Raw genomic sequence first — 20,297 nt, forward strand, 5'->3', positions numbered from 1 at the left:
AATAACTAACAAAATAAGGTTTTTGTCATGCCTTAGTTAAAGTCCAATTTAAAAAAAATTTAAGTCGCCTACGAAACTGGACTTAAACGACTTGATGGAAGATAATTTTGGCAGTCTACGTGCGTCCCATATTAACTGCATGTACTTCACATTCATTTAAACTACGGCAAATCGGGTTGGACAGTTGATAATCTTTTAAATTGTGAATCCAATTTGAACTAAATAGGATCGAGACTTTTTCCTTATTTGACCTGTTGATGATGACGGCCTAACAGTTTGATCGCCCTTTGGTTCGCTGCTTACTGAAGGTAGGCTAGCCATCCATATTTCATAATTTTATGGGCAAATCCCATGCGTCAAGGCCATTTGTTTCGGGTTTTACACATGGATTAGACATTAAAAAAAGAGATAACTGTGTCGTTCGGTCGTTCCGTTGACGTAACAGGCTAACTGCGACATATCTTCCATTTCATAATACCTAAACAACTTGTTGGTTTTCCCCTTTCTATCTTAGTTCGTTTCGTGTAACTAGAAGCAACAAATGGATGGGTTTTCCCAGTCAGGTTTCAGATTAAGGGCTCCTTATTTTTATTAACACGCATATTGGTTACCTATATTTTTCCTTTGGGTCCAGCCTGCGACTATGCGATTGACAATCAAATTTACATATCAAGGGTCATTTGAATCCATAAAGGACAAATCGTAAAAATCAATTGGGAAAATCCAATAACCCCTACGCCTGAGAACGATTTGACCCACGACTGTATAGTCTGTTTGATTTCAAGTCCGATTAAACAAACAGTATGGAAAAAAGAGGGGTTCCCTGGCTTATCTTGAACATTATCCTGGTTGTATATAAGTGGGTAATGAAAAGAACAAGAGCAACACAATTCCCTCTCGCCAAAAGCAAATCACAGCATCTGACTTTCAGAGCTCTTTAATTTAAATCTTCCTCTTTAAGTTCTCTCAAACAATTTCAAGATGTTGAAAACTACTTCTCTTTTGTCTCGTCGCTTCCTTTTGTCCAGCCAAGATGTCAGAAAAATTGGAACAGCCGCTGAAGTGGCCCGCCAAAGGAGATCCTTGCAGGGCCGTGTAGCGGTCATCACCGCATCCACCGACGGGTAAGTTCAATTTTCTTGATTCATTGTCGACCATTTACCAATCGATTTCATTGTTGTTTTGAAACAGAATTGGGTTCGCCATGGCCCAGCGTTTGGCCGTCGATGGAGCTCACGTTGTCATTAGTAGCCGCAACCAGAAAAATGTCGACGAAGCTCTTGCCAAATTGAAAAGCGAAGGACTGTCCGCTTCGGGAATGGTTTGTCACGCCGGTGTCAAGGAAGATCGGACTAGGCTCCTCGAAAAGACAACGGCCGAATTTGGCGGATTTGATATTTTGATTTCCAACGCCGCCGTGAATCCTGATTCAGGCCGTCTGATGAAAGTAAGTCGTTTACAGCGAGTTACTCTGTCCATTTTCTTAATTTTCTTTTCTTATCTCTCAGTGCACTGAGGAAGTTTGGGATAAGATTTTCGACACCAACGTCAAATCTTCTTTCTTCTTGGCTAAAGAAGCTCTTCCGCACATGGAAAAGAGAGGCAAAGCCTCCATTATGTTTGTTTCGTCTGTTGCTGGATATCTCCCGAATTGCGGGGTAATAAATTACAAATTAGATTGCACTTGTCAACACCACAGCTTTGCTGATTTTCGAATATCTATTTGCGTTTAGGTGGAGTTTATGGGAGCTTACGCTCTGAGCAAAACAGCTCTTCTAGGATTAACCAAGTTAATGGCAATGGAATTGGGCCCCAGGAGAATTCGAGTCAATTGCATTTGCCCAGGACTCATTGAAACACGTTTCGGCGATGTGGTAAAGACATTTTATTGGTGCTCTCCAATTACCCTCAATTATTTAATTTGACATTTGTTATTTTGTGGTCTAGATCACTGGCGATAAGAGAACACCTAAAATCATGCGTGATAATTGCCCCATGCAAAGGTATTTCATTGCTCATAAGAGCCCAGATCGTTCAAAATTCTTATTTCTTTTGATTTGATTGATGCAGAAACGGTAGACCAGAAGAGTTGGCGGGTCTGGCTTCATTTTTAGCTTCCGACGACTCGTCGTACATCACTGGAGAAAATATTGTAGCTGCCGGAGGAATCCAGTCTTCGTTCTAAACTTCCCATTACCTTCACGAAACGTTTCGCCACTCCTTAATTTTTGTTTTCTTTATACAAGGCAATATTTTACAGCCAGTTTTCATAGAAACACTTGCTGATTAATGTTCAAGCAATTTTGTCGATCGCGCCAAAATGATCTCCGTTTCAACCTTTTTGGCAATCCATTTAAATTTTTCTTCTTGGCAGTTTCAACTTTCAATAGATGTTGATTCGGCTTTTTCTTTTCCCTCCACAATTTTTCTTTTTCTCCAAGACTCCAACTTTCCCAAACCCAACTGATAACGTTTTTGACAAAAGAAAGCTTATCAGCTTTTGTTTGTTTTGTTAAAATTGATATGTTAAGATGTTTTTTTTTTCGGTTAGATAACAATATACTTATTTATACTAATTAGTCTGATATTTTTTTTGAAAATTTAATTTCGTTTAAAAAAATGGCAACAGCGATGTGTTTTAATGAAATTGTTAGCACACTTGCCGTTAGGGTGAAAATGGCGCCAAAATAAATAGCACAGACGACAGAAGTCTGCAATCTGCTGAATCTGTACGTTCATTCACGAGTTGCCGCCATTGCTGTGGACCATGCTGTGGACCATGCTGTGGACCATGCTGTGGATCGATTCGAGTGTCCATATTTTAATTTTTAATGTGAAACAGTTGCAGTTTCCTATTCGGAAATGTTGTTCCAATGTGGTAAGCATTCAACTAGTTATTCGATAAGATGTGATTGCAGTGTTTTAAAATGGCAAATTTGTTCTTGGATGTTGAAAGCATGTTGGAAGTTTTACGAATCATCATGGTCCATAATTTGTCCAAGAGTTTATTGGGACTGACTTAACTGTTGAACTGGGTTAGTTCATAGTGTGGTAGTAGAACAAACATGTACAATGACTAATCTCTCATATTTTTGAATTGACAGGGAAATGATATTCCCATTTCCGACCAGCGTGAATCTTTGACGAAGCTGCACGCCCACTCCACGTGAAATCATCCCGCCACAAGGTAGGAAACCATTTTCATAGTTAACTGCGTCAAGGCCTTGATTGAACCTTGAACGTATAGGGCATCAGATCTGTTTCATACTCTATTACCTTATTCATGATCAGATAATAAGGTTCACTTTTACTATTGACGTAACGAAATCGTCAATGTTTTGAATTCGACATTGGTTTTTCCTTTTCCAATATTTTGGTTTGTTTCAATCGATATGGATATACCTATTTATTTGACAAAAGAAAATGGTTCAGGTTTTCCCAACAGATAAGCTAAGCTATTTCATAATTTAGAGTTTTCATTTGACTCGACATTCGAATTTGTATTTGAAGGCCAATAATTGACCAAGTCTCGACAGCCTTCGACAATTGTCGGTGATGTAACATTTTGTGTTTCAAAAAATCGAGGCCAGACAGCGTGGCTTAGAAACAATTGATTGCTTAAGCAGATGAGACATACTCATACACACAAAGTCGTTTTGTTTTTTGTTTAATCATCAGCCTAAAACATGAGAGGCTTGTTTGACACGTGCTGTCTGGACTTTGCACCTAGATTATTTACCTTTTCCAGTTTTGCGTCTAGTCGGCGACTGTTCGACTTCGATTTTATGTTTTTGTTGAACGTTGATTCATCTTATTGTCAATGTTTATTCTGGTTTATTCATGGTCACGAAGGTGAGACGTGTGCAGACGTCAACCCCCCAGTTGGGAAAATCCAAATCGAAAAAGTTGGCTGCCAAGTGACGGATGATTATTGGTCTGTTGGCATTATCAAATTTGAAAAATCCACATACACTTTGAATGGGTGGGGACTTTACAGTTTACACGACCGAAATAGTTGGCGCAAATGACTGGGTGTGAAGTTCATAGCGATAACCGATCGAGCGAGTTGTCTCAAACTTAAAGAGCCACTAGGGGCGGGTTATCAGCTTCGGGTTTTCCTTATACAGTGTCCGTTATCTTCCGGCTGTTTTTTGACTGGCCATGCGTATAAATAAGCCACAGGTAGAGGGAAGAAGACGCAAACATCACCATCACACTGACCAGATCAGAGATCATCTGTTCTTTTATTAAAGCTCAAGAAAACATTTTCAAGATGCTGAAAACTACTTCACTTTTGTCGCGTCGTTTCCTTCTTTCTTCGGCCGCCAGTGCTGGGCAGGATGTCAGGCAAATGGCCACAGCTTCCGAACTGGCCCGCCAGAGGAGATCCTTGCAGGGCCGTGTGGCTGTCGTCACTGCATCTACCGATGGGTCTGTCCAGTTTTATTGATTGATTGGCGAACTTTTTACTGATCGTTTTTATTGTTGAAAACAGAATTGGGTTCGCCATGGCCCAGCGTTTGGCCGTCGATGGAGCTCACGTTGTCATTAGTAGCCGCAACCAGAAAAATGTCGACGAAGCTCTTGCCAAATTGAAAAGCGAAGGACTGTCCGCTTCGGGAATGGTTTGTCACGCCGGTGTCAAGGAAGATCGGACTAGGCTCCTCGAAAAAACTGCGGCCGAATTTGGCGGATTTGATATTTTGATTTCCAATGCCGCTGTTAATCCCGATTCAGGCCGTCTGATGAAAGTAAGTCGTTTACAGCGAGTTACTCTGTCCATTTTCTTAATTTTCTTTTCTTATCTCTCAGTGCACTGAGGAAGTTTGGGATAAGATTTTCGACACCAACGTCAAATCTTCTTTCTTCTTGGCTAAAGAAGCTCTTCCGCACATGGAAAAGAGGGGCAAAGCTTCAATTATTTTTATTTCTTCTATTGGCGGCTATGCCCCGAATTACGCGGTAAATTCCAAATTTTCAATTTTAAATGACCGACATTTTAAAATAGCGATTAATTTTGATTGCGCTAGATGGAATTCATGGGGGCCTACGGTTTGAGCAAAACGGCTGTCCTCGGCTTGACCAAATTAATGGCCATGGAATTGGGTCCCAGGGGAATTCGTGTCAATTGCATTTGCCCGGGACTCATTGAAACTCGTTTCGGCGATGTGGTAAGGGCTGGCAATTAGGTTGCTTAAAATAGGCTACATTTTGAATTTGAAATGAACGCAGTCTTCATCTTGTCTGATTAGATTACCAATGATAAGAGGACCCCAAAACTCATGCATGACAATTGCCCTCTGAAAAGGTATTTTTAGTTTTAATTTCAGTTGAGATTGCGTGAGCTCATTATTAATTCGACAATTTTTTTGACTAAATAGAAACGGAAAGCCCGAAGAAATGGCCGGATTGGCTGCGTTTTTGGCTTCCGATGACTCGTCTTACATTACTGGAAGCAACATTGTCGCTGCCGGCGGACTCCAGTCCGGTTTCTAAATAAGACCAATCACTTGTTTGATTTCATTCTCTATTCATCTTCCTCTCCTATTTTCACGTTGTAATTCGCCTGTTTTCATCTGCCCGATACAAGATCTTGTTATGAAAAAGTTCTATTTGGTTTTTCCACTGTTCTTGGTCGATTGAGATATTAGTTTGTTTCATCGATCGAAAACTGTTCAAATTCAGGCCAAGAGATGTATACCTTTGAGCCTTGTGTGTGAACATTAACATGATTAGAAATGGTCTATTTAACTTTTTTACCTCGGTGAGAATCAGGCCAAAGTTTCACTGAAAGGTGGAGTGAATAAGCTCGTGCCTCTTGCTCCAATTCAAGGGGTTTGGAGTCTCTCTTATCATTCTGTCTGCCCCCAAAACTAAAAATGAAAAACAAATTAAATGGCTTAACATTCCAGATTAGGTTTTTATGGCCTTCGTGAATTTTGTTTTGGAATATCTCTGGGGTTATCGAGTCTAAAACAGTTAGGAGTGGGTCCCACCTTCAATATTTTCCCAGCATTTTTGTTGACACGAAATTGAATTTGATACGAGTTGTAATGGAATGAATTAACGTGTGATTCGGGAACATTCTCGGTTACCTTATTTGGCCGTGGTAACTGCGTAAGAACCCAAACACAAATTTAGTAGCCGATTGTAACACACACGCACAAACTTTTGAGAGATATATACTGCCAACTTATCTCTCGAATGATGAGATGGAAAGTACAAACCATTGAGTGTCATTTGATTAAACCCAAAAATCCCTGACGATGAATCAGCAATTGAATTTCTTGTCGTAGTTTTTGATTACAATTCGACTTGTTGAAATGAATCAACCTAATCAAGTTCGATAGAAAAAGCAAAAGGATAGAGATAATTGAATTTATTTGAAATTGTAACAGTTTTTGTTAGGAATCGATCAGATTGACAATCAATCTATTAGAAATAACATTTAAAATGTGTTTTTTTTTTAATTTTTATTTTATTCTTGGTGGTCGAGTTCGGTGACGAATTTCAAATCGCTTCCCGCCAAATTCTTGGCGATCCACTCGTCGATGCGTCGGTTCAAATCTGGGCTGAAGTGGTTCTTCCAGTCGCCAGTTTGGCCTTCATAACATTTTTAATGATTATCTCAACTTGAATTGGAGTTATAAAATGTTACCTTTGCGAACAAACGAATGTCCTTCGTTGGTGAAACCGGACTTGATCTCCATCGACATGTTGACTGATGCGTTTTTAGAAAAGTTGTCCACTTTGACGTGATCGACCAACTTTTCAATCTGCTCTGGCGTCACAGTTTTGCCCAGGAATCCGGCAATTTTCTTGATTTCCTTCCTGATGTCCTGTTGATGGAAAATTGAATTCCTTATCTTTTTTTCACAGAATTAATTAGCTATTATTGAATTACCTTTTTCATGTCTTCGTAGAAAAGGAAGAGCATGTTGGGGTGATCCTTGTTTTTCCAGGCGTCCAGGACGGTCGGGAAATAAGGAGTCCAGACAACTGCAGTAAATTTTGTTTCAAAATTCAGTCATTTTTAAATTTCTGAAATTTGATAGATTTTCTTACGTTTGTTTGCAATGAAATATTCGGCAAACTCTTCCAGGGTTCCCTCGAACTGGAAGAATTTGACCATTTTGTGGAAGTAGTAGAAGGAAACGATGGCATCTTTTGGGTTACGTGCCACGTAGATGACCTAATTTCAATTATTTCAGTAAAAATTAGTTATTTTCTCACCTTATTTCAATTAAACCGAAATACCTTGCAAGTGTCCATCAAGCCAGGGGGTAGCAGGTAGTGGGGCAAGTGGCTCTTGAGTACCCTGGGTGACGTCAAAAAGTCCATTTTATCCAAAGTTGGCAGGGCATCTTTGAGCTCCTCTGTCGCCTTGGCTTCCCAGTTGGTGCAGTAACACGTACTGAATTTCACACAAGTTATAACAACAGTTAACTTTAATGATACGATAAATTTGTCAATTAATTATACTCGATGTTGGGTGCTCTGACAGTCAACGGAATATTGTTGGCCACATCAAAGTTGCAGTCGTTCATAATGAGCCAAGCCAATTCGGAAGTCCAGGTGGTTCCTGTGTCGCCAAAATTATTCAAATTCTCGCCAAATTTTTACAAATTGAATTGTCAAATTCTTTATACCTGATCGGGGGAAAGTGCGGATCCAGATGTCATCTTTGCGGATGGGAAAATCGTAAAACTTTTTGGCGTTGGCACCGTAGAGCGGATGATAGACGAAATTGCCAGGGTTGCTTTGGACCAAACCCTCAGTGTAAGCCGGAAAGTGCTCCTTGAATGGGCTCTTAAGGGTGTCTGGAACGGTGGTGAAAGTGTAGGGAAAGTTGCTGGATGCCATGGCGGACGACAGCGAGAGTGGGGATCGATCCTAGTTGAGTGTGAACCTGTGGTGGGTGCGGTGGCCTATTTCTACCCGGCCGTTTGCCCATCTCTCAGCCGGCGATAAGCCCCCTCAAACAAAATCAAGTGATAACCATTTTTGGTCGTCTTCTTGACTGTATAGTAGATTATTCTATTTCATATGTTGGACATCTTGCGCGGCTCCTGTCTGGGTTTTTCCTCTTTGTCCAGAGATAACAGTTTCTCCTCGCTGAATTTAAGTAAATACCAGTTAATACTCTGTCCTAGATGGGATGACTATATTACAAGGTTTTACCCCCAGCTTTTATTCGAGATAAACACACATTTGATCAAGTCTGATTCGATTTCGTAACTGCTTCGATCGTGAACATTATTCACGGATGATAACGAGGGAAGATTTGTTGGGTTTTGTCCAACCCAGGTGTTTTTGGTCGCCTATAGCAACAACGGGTCTACGTGACTGAGGCTAAAGAGCTTGACGTGGCAGACAAAACAAGACAGGGGGTCGTCGGTTTATTCTGGTTTTATCTGCAGTTTTTGTTTGAGAGTTCGATTTTGTTTTTTGTAATGTGGCGTGATTAAGGGATTTATTTTGTTGGCTCTCTGGGGCTCGACATGTTTGTTGTCCCGTCTGTGTGGAATTACCCATGAGTATCCGATAAAAGATGGGCGTGCCCAGTCAAAAGGTTTTAGATTTTATCCATTAAGCTCGTTTGTGCTTCTGTTGGATGGGGATCTGGCCTAATTCGCTCATTCGAAAAGGCGTTGAATTAAAGTGGGCTTGGCCCTGAACTTTATATTTTAACCTTTATTGATACGGTGAAAGTGACGGGTATTAAAAAAAAGGCGACAACTCGAGCTGTCACAAGTCTATGTGATAAATGTTATAAATTTTAGGTCCACGATTTTTTAAAGAATATTTGTTTGATTAAAAATGGAAGTAATTTTTCGTATTAATTTATTACTTGAAAGAAATTTGTATAAAATCATCATTTGCGTCGGTTAGATTAAATGTTTAAGTCAGAGCGTTAAGTTTCTTGGCGTGAATTGTATTTCTCTTATCAATTGTAGTGCAGGGCTGGTTCTGGGTGTGTACCATTTTGAACACAATTTTAATCTTGATCGGCCAGTTCGGTGACGAATTTCAAATCGCTTCCCGCCAAATTTGTCTCGATCCACTCGTCGATGCGTCGGTTCAATTCCGGACTGAAGTGATTCTTCCAGTCGCCCGTTTTACCTTTTGATTATTACAATCAATCAATCTCAATTACTTTGATTGTAAAATTTAAAAGGTTTTTAATTAGTTGAGGTACTACCTTTGCGAACGAACGAGTGCCCTTCATTAATTAAACCGGACTCGATTTCCATGTTCAAGTTAACCGATTTGTTTTTGGAAAAATTGTCAACTTTGACGTGTTCGACTAATCTCTCGATTTGCTCATCGGTTAACCTTTTGTTGAGAAAGCTGCACATTTTTCTAATTTCTTTCCTGATATCCTTGGATAATCAAAGCAACTCCCATCACTATTGTGGCATGATTAAAAACTATTAAGTTGATGGAATTACCTTTTTCATGTCTTCGAAGAAGAGGAAGAGCATGTTGGGGTGATTTCGATTGGCCCAGGCGTCTAGAACGGTGTCGAAATAAGGAGTCCACATAACTAAATATTTTAAATTATTTCGATAAAATTTCAACAATTGTAAAAATTTCTTAATGAATATTTACGTTTGTTTTGAATGAAATATTTGGCAAATTGTTCCAGTGTCCCTGTAAACTGGAAGAATTTGACCATGTGGTGAAAGTAATAGAAAGATACCAGAGCATCTTTAGGGTTTCTAGCGACATAAATGACCTAAAATCAACTTTAATTATAAACACTTGTGCTCATTTTTTATTCCATTTACTTTGCAAGTGTCGAGTAAATCAGGAGGCAACAAATAAGCTGCCAAATGACTTTTCAAGACTCTGGGCGAGGGCAGATCGGCTATTTTCTCTAAAGTGGGTACGGTCGATGAGAAACCCTGAGAAGCCATTGATTGCGAGTTAGTTGCATAACATGTACTATACGACCAAGGGGAAAAATCATTCAGAGTTCCATAGGCATCTGTTAATAACAACTTACTCGAGATTGGGCGATCGAATAGTTAACGGGACTTTATTGGCCTCTTCAAAGTTGCAGTCGTTCATAATGAGCCAAGTCAATTCGGAAGTCCAGGTGGTTCCTGTGTCGCCAAATTTATTCAAATTCCCGCCATTTTACAAATTCAATTTTCAAATTCTTTACCTGATCGGGGGAAAGTGCGGATCCAGACGTCATCTTTCCTGATTGGAAAGTTGTAAAATTCGTCTGCGTTTGGACTGTAGAGCGGATGGTAGACAAAGTTGCCCGGTTGGCTCTGCACGAGACCTTCGGGGTAAGACGGGAAAAGCTCTTTGAAAGGACTCTGGAGGGTTTCCGGTATAACTCTGAAAGTGAATGGGTATTCCTGCTTTTCTTTTTGATTGTTTTTGGACGACATGGCGACCAGGGAATGGTTGTTTTCGATGTACAATGCGGATCCTGTTGCCGTGGGCCTTAATTTCCACCGTTGTTATGTCCTTAGTGTAGATAAGCGTGAGACTTTTAACTGATAAAAGACGGTGCGGATTAACAAGAGTTTACAACTTGGAAGTTGATTTATTAGACTGCAGTTATAAAACTTAAATCTTCTCTTGTCCCACATAAGGTAGAGTCGTAAAATGTTTGAGAATATTTCGTTCAAATTTTCTATGATATATCAGTATACAGCAAATGAAAGTTGTCATCCTTATTTATTTGAATTTTATAATTCTGGATGCGATGGTTCGATAATTTTCAATAACATTTTATTCTTGGTGGTCGAGTTCGGTGACGAATTTCAAATCGCTTCCCGCCAAATTCTTCTCGATCCACTCGTCGATGCGTTTGTTCAGTTCCGGACTGAAGTGGTTCTTCCAGTCGCCAGTTTGGCCTTTGCGAACAAACGAGTGTCCTTCGTTGGTGAAACCGGACTTGATCTCCATCGTCATGTTGACTGATGCGTTTTTAGAAAAGTTGTCCACTTTGACGTGATCGACCAACTTTTCAATCTGCTCTGGCGTCAAAGTTTTGCCCAGGAATGCGGCGATTTTCTTGATTTCCTTCCTGATGTCCTGTTGATGGAAAATTCAATTCCTTATCTTTTTTCACAGAGTTAATTAGCTATTATTAAATTACCTTTTTCATGTCTTCGTAGAAGAGGAAGAGCATGTTGGGGTGATCCTTGATAGCCCAGGCGTCTAGGACGGTGGGGAAATAAGGAGTCCATACAACTGTGGAAATATTTTAACATTTAAAACTTGTTTGAAACCTTTTTTTATTGATTGAAATTGCTCTTACGTTTGTTTTGAATAAAGTATTCGGCAAATTGCTCAAGATTTCCGTTAAACTGGAAGAATTTGACCATTTGGTGGAAGTAGTAAAAGGAAACGATGGCGTCTTTTGGGTTTCGGGCGACGTAAATGACCTAATTTCAATTGTTTTTTACTCGTTTCTTACATGGTGTTTAGTTGAATTGTCTTTTGTTATTACCTTGCAAGTGTCGAGCAAGTCTGGTGGCAGTAAATAAGCTGGCAAGTGACTTTTCAGAACTCGTGGCGAAGGTAAATCGCCCATTTTTTCCAAAGTAGGCAGAGAATCTTTGAGTTCAGCTGTTGCTTTCGCTTCCCAATTTGTGGCATAGCATGTGCTAAATTTAAATAAATCAATCAGCAACAGTCATTGAATATTAATTAGATTCAAACTTACTCGATGTTGGGCGATCGGACAGTCAATGGAATTGTATTGGCCACATCAAAGTTGCAGTCGTTCATAATCAGCCAAGCCAATTCAGAAGTCCACGTAGTTCCTGTGTTTAATTTATTCAATTATTATTAAATTAAACGTTTAAATTAAATTAATTCTAATTAATTAAAACAATTGCAATTACGATTAAAAATTGAATTGGTTACCTGATCGAGGAAAGGTGCGGATCCAGACGTCATCTTTGCGGATGGGAAAATTGTAAAACTTGTCTGCATTGGCACCGTAAAGCGGATGGTAGACAAAGTTGCCCGGCTCGCCCTTGACCAAACCTTCGGTGTAGGCCGGAAAGAGTTCCTTGAACGGACTCTGGAGGGTCTCCGGAATGACACTGAACTTGACTGGAAGTTCGCGCATCTCCTTATTTTGAATCTTGTTTGACATCTTGTTGGCTGTGTTGTTGTTGCTGGTTGGTTCACAAAGTTGTGCTGGGCTTTTTATAATTCTTGACTGTAGTAGCCTATACCATCGCTGGATAGAGAAATTTTATCGGCAACTGTTGTTGTATGCTCAAATTTGTCACTCGTGGGGTTTTTTAAAAAAATTGATAAGACAATTTCGTGTGTGTGTTGACTTGACAGTAATGCGTACATGGGGAAATCTCATTGTTAGCTTTTGTTATCCTGCGTGAATTAAAAAAGTGATATCCTTTACTTACTTCTTTACCCATTCTGCAATTGTTTTAGATTAAAATCAACTTGATAAAACTCTCTCGTCTGTCGCCCATACTGCCATCACTGCAATTGCGTGATACTGTTGACATAACCAGGTCTAATAAATATTTGATAAGTAAATTAAACAATTTTGAAACGTTGAGCTGAGTCGAGAGTGCATAACTTGACGATTACTAGAGGCTTATCTTTCGGAAACCTAGTTGTAACTGCTTTTTACTGGTTTTCCCAACAGTTGTTGTATAAGAAATATTTCTAAATCCAAATTTTAGTGCGTCTCATTTTTTATGTACGCTTTTAGGAAATGATTTCAAACAAAATTTAGATTTTCTTTTAGGGTTGTATATTTACATTAAAAGTCATATTAGCTGCATTTTGCGACGTTACATATTCTTGCGTGTTTTAGTTCTTGAGCTCTTCTTTTTAGAACGCCTTTTGATCTCGCTTAAGGCCGTTCCGTAACCGTTCGTTTGAAATTACATCTTGCTCTTTTCTTATCATTTTCGCCATCATCAATTATGCTCGTCTTCTTTTTATACTAGAACGAACTCTTAATTCTTGTCAGAATTCTTAACTCTTTCCTCATCTTTTGCAATCTATTCTAGACAAATGTTGAAATAAAAATAGAAAAAACGGTGATAGTAATTTAAATTTGTATTGAAGCATATGGGACAAGTTATTATTTTCACATTAAACATAAAAAAGAAGTTGAGAGTAGTTGAAAAAAGTACATTTGTGTAATTCAGTTACGTCAGAAGTTGCGATAAACCGCAGTACGTCACCAGCAGATTTATTCGACAGGTTGAATCGATTAGAAAATGAATCCATTGAACGTCAAATTTTGCACCAACTCGCAACCAGACTCTACACGATCTGGAAGTTCTCCAACGAGTAACACACCTTATGTAACAGATACTGATTGAAATGGATGGCTGTCTTGTCAACCAGGTCGTTCACAGACCCCCCCCCCCCCCTTCTTAAATCCACAACCCGTCCCCAACTCAATGTTTTGCCTGAAATAGCAAGAATTCCAATGTTTTGCCTGAAATAGCAAGAATTCCAATCTCCAGTCTACGCGGAATCGTTTACCAAACTGTAAAGCCGCAAAAAAGCAAAATTAGCTAAGTTTTGTTAGTTAACCTGTTGGCTGCCAATTTTTCCTCCTCATGTGAGCTCTTTCTCTTGTTGGAGAGCCGACCGATAGATAGTCGACCCCCACCAATATTCACTACCGGTGGTCGTGCCTATTCTCTTTAGTCCGTAGACCAAGACGGAAGTTAGTTCCTATTTTTGTTTAAACTAGAATTCTCAATCCTGAGAAAATACTCTTTCGATTGTTTTTTTAGACACCTTTTGATCTCGCTTACATTATACCCTTTAAAAACCCGCTGATCCCAGTTATCCCCTTTGCGTTAAAGCATCACTTTCAAATTAAACTTTTTTAAAAAAGGTGCATTGTGATAGAATCAATTGTCGTTTAATATCCTTTTTAATGATAAGTAAGGAATCCAGTAGAGAACGGTCCCTTCTGGGCTGTCTCTGACTCCGTCCAAATCAGAATATTGAGATACGAGTCGAAACTCTGGCGTTTATGCTTATGGCATAAACAATTTTGGATTCTCAACTGACGAACTTGTTTTTCAACATGAACTCGTTCAGTTTCAAAAATTTCTGTTGTCAGAAGTTGAGGTAAACCACGGTGTTTAACCAGCCATCACATTCATACTATAGTTCTTGAAAGGGATAAATCTTACAACAAATTGGTTCTTCCCGCCCCTACAGAAGTATAGGAGTAATTCAGAAGAGTTATTCCTCTTTAATCTAGATTCAGATTTTGTGTATCAGACTGATTTGATTTTGGTGATGAAATATTTTTGAATAATTACAAGACATCATTAGCTGATCGTCAAACGTATTTTTTTCTTGTGTGTGTTCTGTGGAAAAATCCAGAACCTTTTTCGAGGGTTAATCCTCGAATTTCTTGACTGGAGTAGTCCAGTTTTTGCCGCCATGTTCCATTTTTTTCTACTCAAACACCATCAACATGTTGGTTTGTTCTCATTTGAATTTAAATCCCCGTTGTCCCTTTTAACCCACTTTATTTTGCTTGATCAACCAGCATAATTTATTGTTACACACATCTCTGTATTCTATTTTTGCTGGGTGCTCTCTGACCCGCCTCATTTAAACACTTGGAAGGTCATGAGACTAACCAGGAATCCTACTATTTATACAATCTAAATATAGAGTGTACCGTTAACCACATATTTTTAGTTTTAGTGCTACTACACTAAAGCTCCGAAATACTACACCACTCAGGGTCCTCAAAAGAAGTTTTCCAGTTTTCAATTAAACTTAAAAAAAAGGTGCATTATGATAGAATCAATTGTCGTTTGATGTCCTTTGTTTTTAAACATGAACTCGTTCAGTTTCAAAAATTTCTGATGTCAGAAGTTGAGGTAAACCACGGTATTTAACCAGCCATCACATTCAAAATATGCTGATTGCTTATTCAGTTTTGTTTGTTTTTCCCCCTGCTCCGTAGTGAGTTGCTGCTACTCACTACGGTGTACTTCGACAATTTTCCCATCATAAAAATGACAAAGGTAATTGCTTGAATTCCTTAAGGTTACTGAATGTAATTTTTGATGCGTGAATTTACAAGTAATCTAGCCTATAATTTCCTTTCGGACCGAACCTGCTGTACATTTTCCCAAAATGTCGTCTATTTGCTACGCTGCAACACTTTTCCAAAATGTCGTCTCTTGCTATTGCTTGCTATGCTGCAACATTTTGTCGAAATGTCGTCTATTTGTTATGCTAGCTGTATCAGCTGTACGTCTCAATTTTTCTCGATCGGTGCTCCCCAAACACCATCAACATGTTGGTTTATTCAATTTGAATTGAAATCCCCCCTGTCCCTGTCCCTTTTAAACCACTTAATTTGGCTTAACCAACCAACAATACTTTATTTTTTACACACATCTCTGTATTCTACTATTCCTAGATAATGTGTGCGTTGTAAAACGCGTTACTCTAGGAGGGTCCTGAGTCTAACCAGGAAGCCTACTATGACTAATCGCTCACTTAGCGTCAAATGCCGTTCTTCATTTACAGAACGCCTAATTACCGAATCTGTATGATTAGAAAAAGATGTTTGAAAAATTTTTGTACCCCGCGACTTTTGTTGAAAGTTTAAGTGTGATCTACCAATTTTCTGCTTTGTTGCTCGAGCTATTCGCTCACAGCGAATGCTGTACGGAATTGTTTCATTCCTGATTTAGATATCGTTAATTGACGTTTACGGGTGGTTTCAGTTAACGTAACTAAACTTGATTTTTTAATGATACCATCCTGCCGTGAAATACTTTTTTGTTCTGCCCTCATCTCAATCAAAGAAAGACTGAGTTTGTACCATTTGTTTAAACTTCAGTGAAAACTTGGTCCTGATTAGCAACTTATTGCATACTCAGTAATATTTTTTACATCACGACAGTAATTGATCAAATGGCACCGTAAGTTGTAGGTTCCATTTGATCAACTACAAGACAAAATGTAAAAGAACGAGGGCTCAGCCTACAGTCCATAGTTGGCCAAGAGAATTTCTGTGTGACTCTCTCGACCAACTACGGAGAGTAGACTGACGATTGGAACGTTGGATGGCCAGCCTTTTAAATGAAATATGAAGGCCATTAACTTGAAAAAAAGGGGGAGAATCTCAAGGTTTGTTAATCTGTGGGAGAAAAGTATTCCAAGGTTAATGGTGAATTCAAGGTAAACGAAGGGAGGTATTGAAATCCAGTGGGACAGGTGATTTCAAGGTAAACGTCTGGAGAAAATGAAATCCAGTGGGACAGCAGCCCAGCAGGACTGTCGATGCTATTTTTAACAATGGATTTGTATGTGTAGCATTGAAGTTTAAACAAGACAAGTCTGAAGTGAATTTTTAATTCTTTTTCTTAGCATTGAAATTTATTTCCTTTTTCCGAAAAATATCTTATCGGTTCTTTAAATTGGCCACCCAAATCTACCATGAGTTTAAACTTAAAAGTTAGTTGTGTTTTGTTAGTTAAACTAATCAGAGAACTTGTAAAGATTTCCTTAAAATCAATTGAAATCATGTAAACCGTCGATAACTTGTCCGTCAGATGGCTCGGTTAAGTGTTATAACAGCTGATTCAGCCATTCATTCAGCCATCAGCTGTGAGATTTTCTATTTCTCTCTGTCTCAGTGTCTCTGAGTCTGAAGTTGCTAGTTTCATTCTATCGAGTATCACGTCGTGAACTCATTCCATTAAAATTGATTGTATTTGTAGAGCATATTAATCCTTCCATTACATCACACTGGTTGTCGAATGGAAGTGAAATGACTTTGATGAAAAAGTAATGTTATGTTGGTGAGCGACTGAGCGGGAAGAAAGCTTACTGTGTCTATTGTATGCTATTGTTTATTGTTTTGAAGACTGTTTACCAGTTAAGTAAAATGTATTAGGCACAAGATTTTGTTAGAATTATGAACACGTTCAGAGTGCACAAGTTACTAATTTGATTTGTTGAACATATTCTGAAAAATAGTCCCTAAATTAAAAATAGTAACTAGCACTTGTTAAGAAATAAATTTTTAATTTTATTTTTCTTATTGTAGGTTCATTTATAGGGACTGGCTTAACAAGAAATGGAAGTTGCAAAAGGGGAGTGTTCATTAATGGGTGTAAACCACACATTGTTGCTACCAATATGCAATGCAGTAAGTATGTGTGTGATGCTTTCGTTACTTATAAATTAGGTAAAGAATTCATTTCAAGCCTATCATATCTTGATGCAACTTCCTGTCAACATTAGTTTGAGAATTAAGATACATTTGAAAACATTTTGATTATAACTGTTACGAGTAAGAAGAGTAGTAGTAAAGGATCAATTTTATTAGCTTTCACATGACGAGTTACTTGGCTTAAAGTTAGAACAGCTTGGTGATAAACGAGTAATCAAATGATTTTATTCTGCTTCCACTATCCATTGCAGGCAGTCTCATCATGTTGTCCTCCAGATGCACCTTCGCGATTTCCCCGAAGAAAGATTTGTGTGTTAATATCAATCTAGGTGCTTTGAAAATTCAGACTGAGAGAGGAATACAACTAACTGGTAAAACCGACTCAACGAAAGAAGGTAAAATTCTGGTAAAGTTGAACTAGAAAAAAATGTATAATATTCAATTGTTTCTCTTTCCCTTGAGTACTTTATTTTTTACGAGAAATGCTTTATGGATAGTGAACATCGATAACGGAAATTTTTCTTCTTCATTAAAATTCTTTTATGTTGTAGTAATTCGTTTGAATAAAAGTTCCCTTGTCTGACTTATTTTTCAGGTTGGACCCACGGGAATATGGAACAAGGTTATCTGCCGAGGATCAACGAGAAAGGGGAGGAAATTCCACCGCCAGTGCCGTGCCAATCAAAGAGGTTAGTCAGTCGTTAGTGGTTTTTAACATTTCATAAATTTAACAATTTAATTTAATTAATATAAGAGGAAATGAGAATTGTGGAGCGAATTTTTAAATCTATATATACCTGCAGCATGGCAATGTAATTCTTTTTAGACTAGGTTGTTGTATGGCCGCTTCCGTGTTTTTTTTGTTTTTTCAAGTCAGTCCATTTCACTCTCATAGTATCGAAAATATAGTAGTAGTACCCACGATCGTATTTATTTTAAACGAAGGCACTTTCGTTCTGTTATTCTCGTTTCGCTAGTTTTTCTTTCAAAACTTTTAATCGTTAAACTTGCTTTGTTAAACCTGTTAAATGTTGTTTCTCCACTTTGGTTACTCCGCACACATTCCGATTAGACAGACATCTTCCCAAGCCCAATCGAAACGTTGTTGAATGACTTTCAAGATTGTGAGAATCCTGCTGTTATGTTAAGTATTAAAAATAGGCAGATTCAGCAAGTAACGGCCACACGTTTTCTCTCACCTGTGATGTTGGCGTCTTTTGGGGGTTATTGAATGTTTTTATTGTAGTGCTAATTTCGGAAGAGAAAATTGTCATGTAGTCAGAGCAGGGAAAATATGTATTTCATCGTATTGAAGCGTTCAGTATTAATTGATGGTGTGTAGGGAAAAGCGAATTCTTGTCATTGTGTCGCTAAATTTCGAATTTTCTTTTCCTCCTCTGGGTTGAAATGTGAGCTAGGTTTATTCATTTGATCTCCCTTTGGATTATGCCACAGAGATCATGCAAATGCAATTTCAAAATATCTTTCCATTTTTTCCCACGTCATCTCCCTGTCTAGATTCTAGATCTTTCACATTATTCTTTTATCTTGTTTGTTTTTTATATTTTTTTTAGTGGATTTTTGTAAAAGAAAAAAAAATAATATTTTTTATTTTCTTTATTTAAATTGAAATTTGAAATATGTTTTTTCATGTTGAGCTGATGAGCCGGAATCCTGTTAATCGTGTGATTAATGTTCCGGCCTTGTTGACGCGCTGCTGGATGCCAACAGAAAATTCGTGGACAGCACTGCCCCCGATCCACCGTGAATGGACCGGAAACCGGGGTAAGCTCACAGTTTCACAAACGTTGTCTTATCTGGCTATGTGATGGTGTATTTTGGGTTCATTTTTCGTCTTACAAATGAGTGGTGAACCTTAATTTCTACTAGCCGAGATTTCTCGACCGCAGTCGTGATTTGTCAAAATCGGTTTTAATTCGGACATTCCTACTGGACTATAATTTGACTTGTGTGCCAGGTTTATGTGAACGTTAAGGTTAGTGACATTCAAGATAACACAATGCTAAATGAAATTCTGATAGAACAACAATTAGTCGGAAATTGTCTTCTGCGGATTGAATCATAATGCCATAAATCCTACGACTACTTTCTTGTATAATTAGGAGTATTATATCCTATGGGTAAGAGGCATTCTAAGCATAAGGCATAGTTAAGACATATGTAGTTAGAGGTTGGTTAGTTCTAGGTTTTAATTAATTGTTTCACCAAGCAACATTTTATCCCATCACATGGCTTATAGTAGTTCTTCTTCCGTCGTTTTGCATGACACCTCAATCAAGTTATTTGTGCATTGTTTCAACTATCGTCTCGAGCGACTGCCATGTTGCTCACGGATAGAAATGATTTTCTCGCAAAGAAAAGCCAAAAGGGAGAGACTCAGTCCAACAAGTAAAACTAAAAATGCGCCAGTCAAATTTTTCAGGGAAAGAGCAGATGTTTTCTTTTTCTTGTTTCCACTCTGGGGTTTTCCGTTACACTGAGGAGGCATGGGGCGGAACCAGGTGTCCCAGAAGTCGACCACACCAATTTGTTGAATCTCCAATATCCTTTTTTTTTATTAGACAACAAGTCAGATAGATTTTCAAATGCAAGCAATATTTTGGACCTTACTGACTTACCCTTGGCTTATTGTTTGGGTGTAGGGACTGTTCTTCGGTAGGACAAGCGAAGACATAGTGCCGATGAATCCTTCTTTTGCCAATTGCAAATTGCAGGTGCCCGTCTTTTTAAAATCATTTCTGATTACATCCTTTAGGTAAACATTTGCCTAGTCATTCATCAATTGAAAAGGATTAAAGGCTTTTGAACTCTTGCGAAAAATAAGAGCAGCAGATGTCTTAATTGTCTTACGTCGATGTAAACGTTTCTTGATCCAGCTTGTATAGGGCTGATACATTCGGGCAACGATCCGCATCGAGAATTCGGGATGGAGTCGAGTTTTTTACGTAATGTCGCAAATAGTCCCGTTAAATTGTTAGTCTATCTTGGTGTACAATTTGAAATTCATTGTGTTAATGTTTTATGCAGTTTGAATTCGTTAACGTTTTCCACTTGCCATTAGTAGCGTGTTTATAAATCCCGTTTCTCT

At 38.5% G+C, this 20,297-nt stretch overlaps 4 protein-coding genes and 1 long non-coding RNA gene across 6 annotated transcripts; 3 read left to right on the forward strand and 2 right to left on the reverse strand.

Annotated features, from left to right (window-relative positions):
- Positions 1-788: 788 nt before the first annotated feature.
- LOC124326420 (dehydrogenase/reductase SDR family member 4-like) lies at positions 789-2,576 on the forward strand. The gene is made up of 6 exons (XM_046785249.1): positions 789-1,124; positions 1,192-1,447; positions 1,509-1,658; positions 1,734-1,874; positions 1,948-2,003; positions 2,071-2,576. Exons 1-6 carry the CDS (start codon positions 982-984, stop codon positions 2,183-2,185), a joined length of 861 nt encoding a protein of 286 aa, XP_046641205.1. The 5' UTR covers positions 789-981; the 3' UTR covers positions 2,186-2,576.
- A 197-nt stretch (positions 2,577-2,773) lies between these two features.
- LOC124326412 (dehydrogenase/reductase SDR family member 4-like) lies at positions 2,774-5,606 on the forward strand. Its single transcript, XM_046785223.1, has 8 exons — positions 2,774-2,878; positions 3,105-3,187; positions 4,254-4,431; positions 4,496-4,751; positions 4,813-4,962; positions 5,031-5,171; positions 5,253-5,308; positions 5,382-5,606. Exons 3-8 carry the CDS (start codon positions 4,274-4,276, stop codon positions 5,494-5,496), a joined length of 876 nt encoding a protein of 291 aa, XP_046641179.1. The 5' UTR covers positions 2,774-2,878; positions 3,105-3,187; positions 4,254-4,273; the 3' UTR covers positions 5,497-5,606.
- A 755-nt stretch (positions 5,607-6,361) lies between these two features.
- LOC124326332 (sulfotransferase 1C4-like) lies at positions 6,362-10,421 on the reverse strand. 2 transcript variants are annotated; one of them, XM_046785091.1, is made up of 7 exons: positions 10,172-10,421; positions 7,483-7,582; positions 7,258-7,414; positions 7,066-7,192; positions 6,905-6,999; positions 6,659-6,839; positions 6,362-6,603 (listed from the first exon to the last, which is right to left on the reverse strand). In XM_046785091.1, exons 1-7 carry the CDS (start codon positions 10,404-10,406, stop codon positions 6,479-6,481), a joined length of 1,020 nt encoding a protein of 339 aa, XP_046641047.1. In that variant the 5' UTR covers positions 10,407-10,421; the 3' UTR covers positions 6,362-6,478. The 2 variants fall into 2 exon arrangements, with proteins under 2 accessions (XP_046641047.1, XP_046641048.1); XM_046785092.1 differs by lacking the exon at positions 10,172-10,421 and adding an exon at positions 7,650-7,916.
- Positions 10,422-10,544: 123 nt separating this feature from the next.
- On the reverse strand, positions 10,545-12,182 carry LOC124326334 (sulfotransferase 1C3-like). Its single transcript, XM_046785093.1, has 6 exons — positions 11,896-12,182; positions 11,693-11,792; positions 11,477-11,633; positions 11,285-11,411; positions 11,123-11,217; positions 10,545-11,058 (listed from the first exon to the last, which is right to left on the reverse strand). Exons 1-6 carry the CDS (start codon positions 12,128-12,130, stop codon positions 10,753-10,755), a joined length of 1,020 nt encoding a protein of 339 aa, XP_046641049.1. The 5' UTR covers positions 12,131-12,182; the 3' UTR covers positions 10,545-10,752.
- Positions 12,183-16,655: 4,473 nt separating this feature from the next.
- On the forward strand, positions 16,656-17,874 carry LOC124326805. Its single transcript, XR_006915852.1, has 4 exons — positions 16,656-16,890; positions 17,063-17,164; positions 17,440-17,583; positions 17,784-17,874. It is a non-coding gene; the product is annotated as an uncharacterized LOC124326805 (long non-coding RNA).
- Positions 17,875-20,297: the final 2,423 nt, after the last annotated feature.

The sequence above is a fragment of the Daphnia pulicaria genome, chromosome 2 (genome assembly GCF_021234035.1).
Source record: "Daphnia pulicaria isolate SC F1-1A chromosome 2, SC_F0-13Bv2, whole genome shotgun sequence".
In the NCBI taxonomy this organism is placed as follows: domain Eukaryota; kingdom Metazoa; phylum Arthropoda; class Branchiopoda; order Diplostraca; family Daphniidae; genus Daphnia; species Daphnia pulicaria.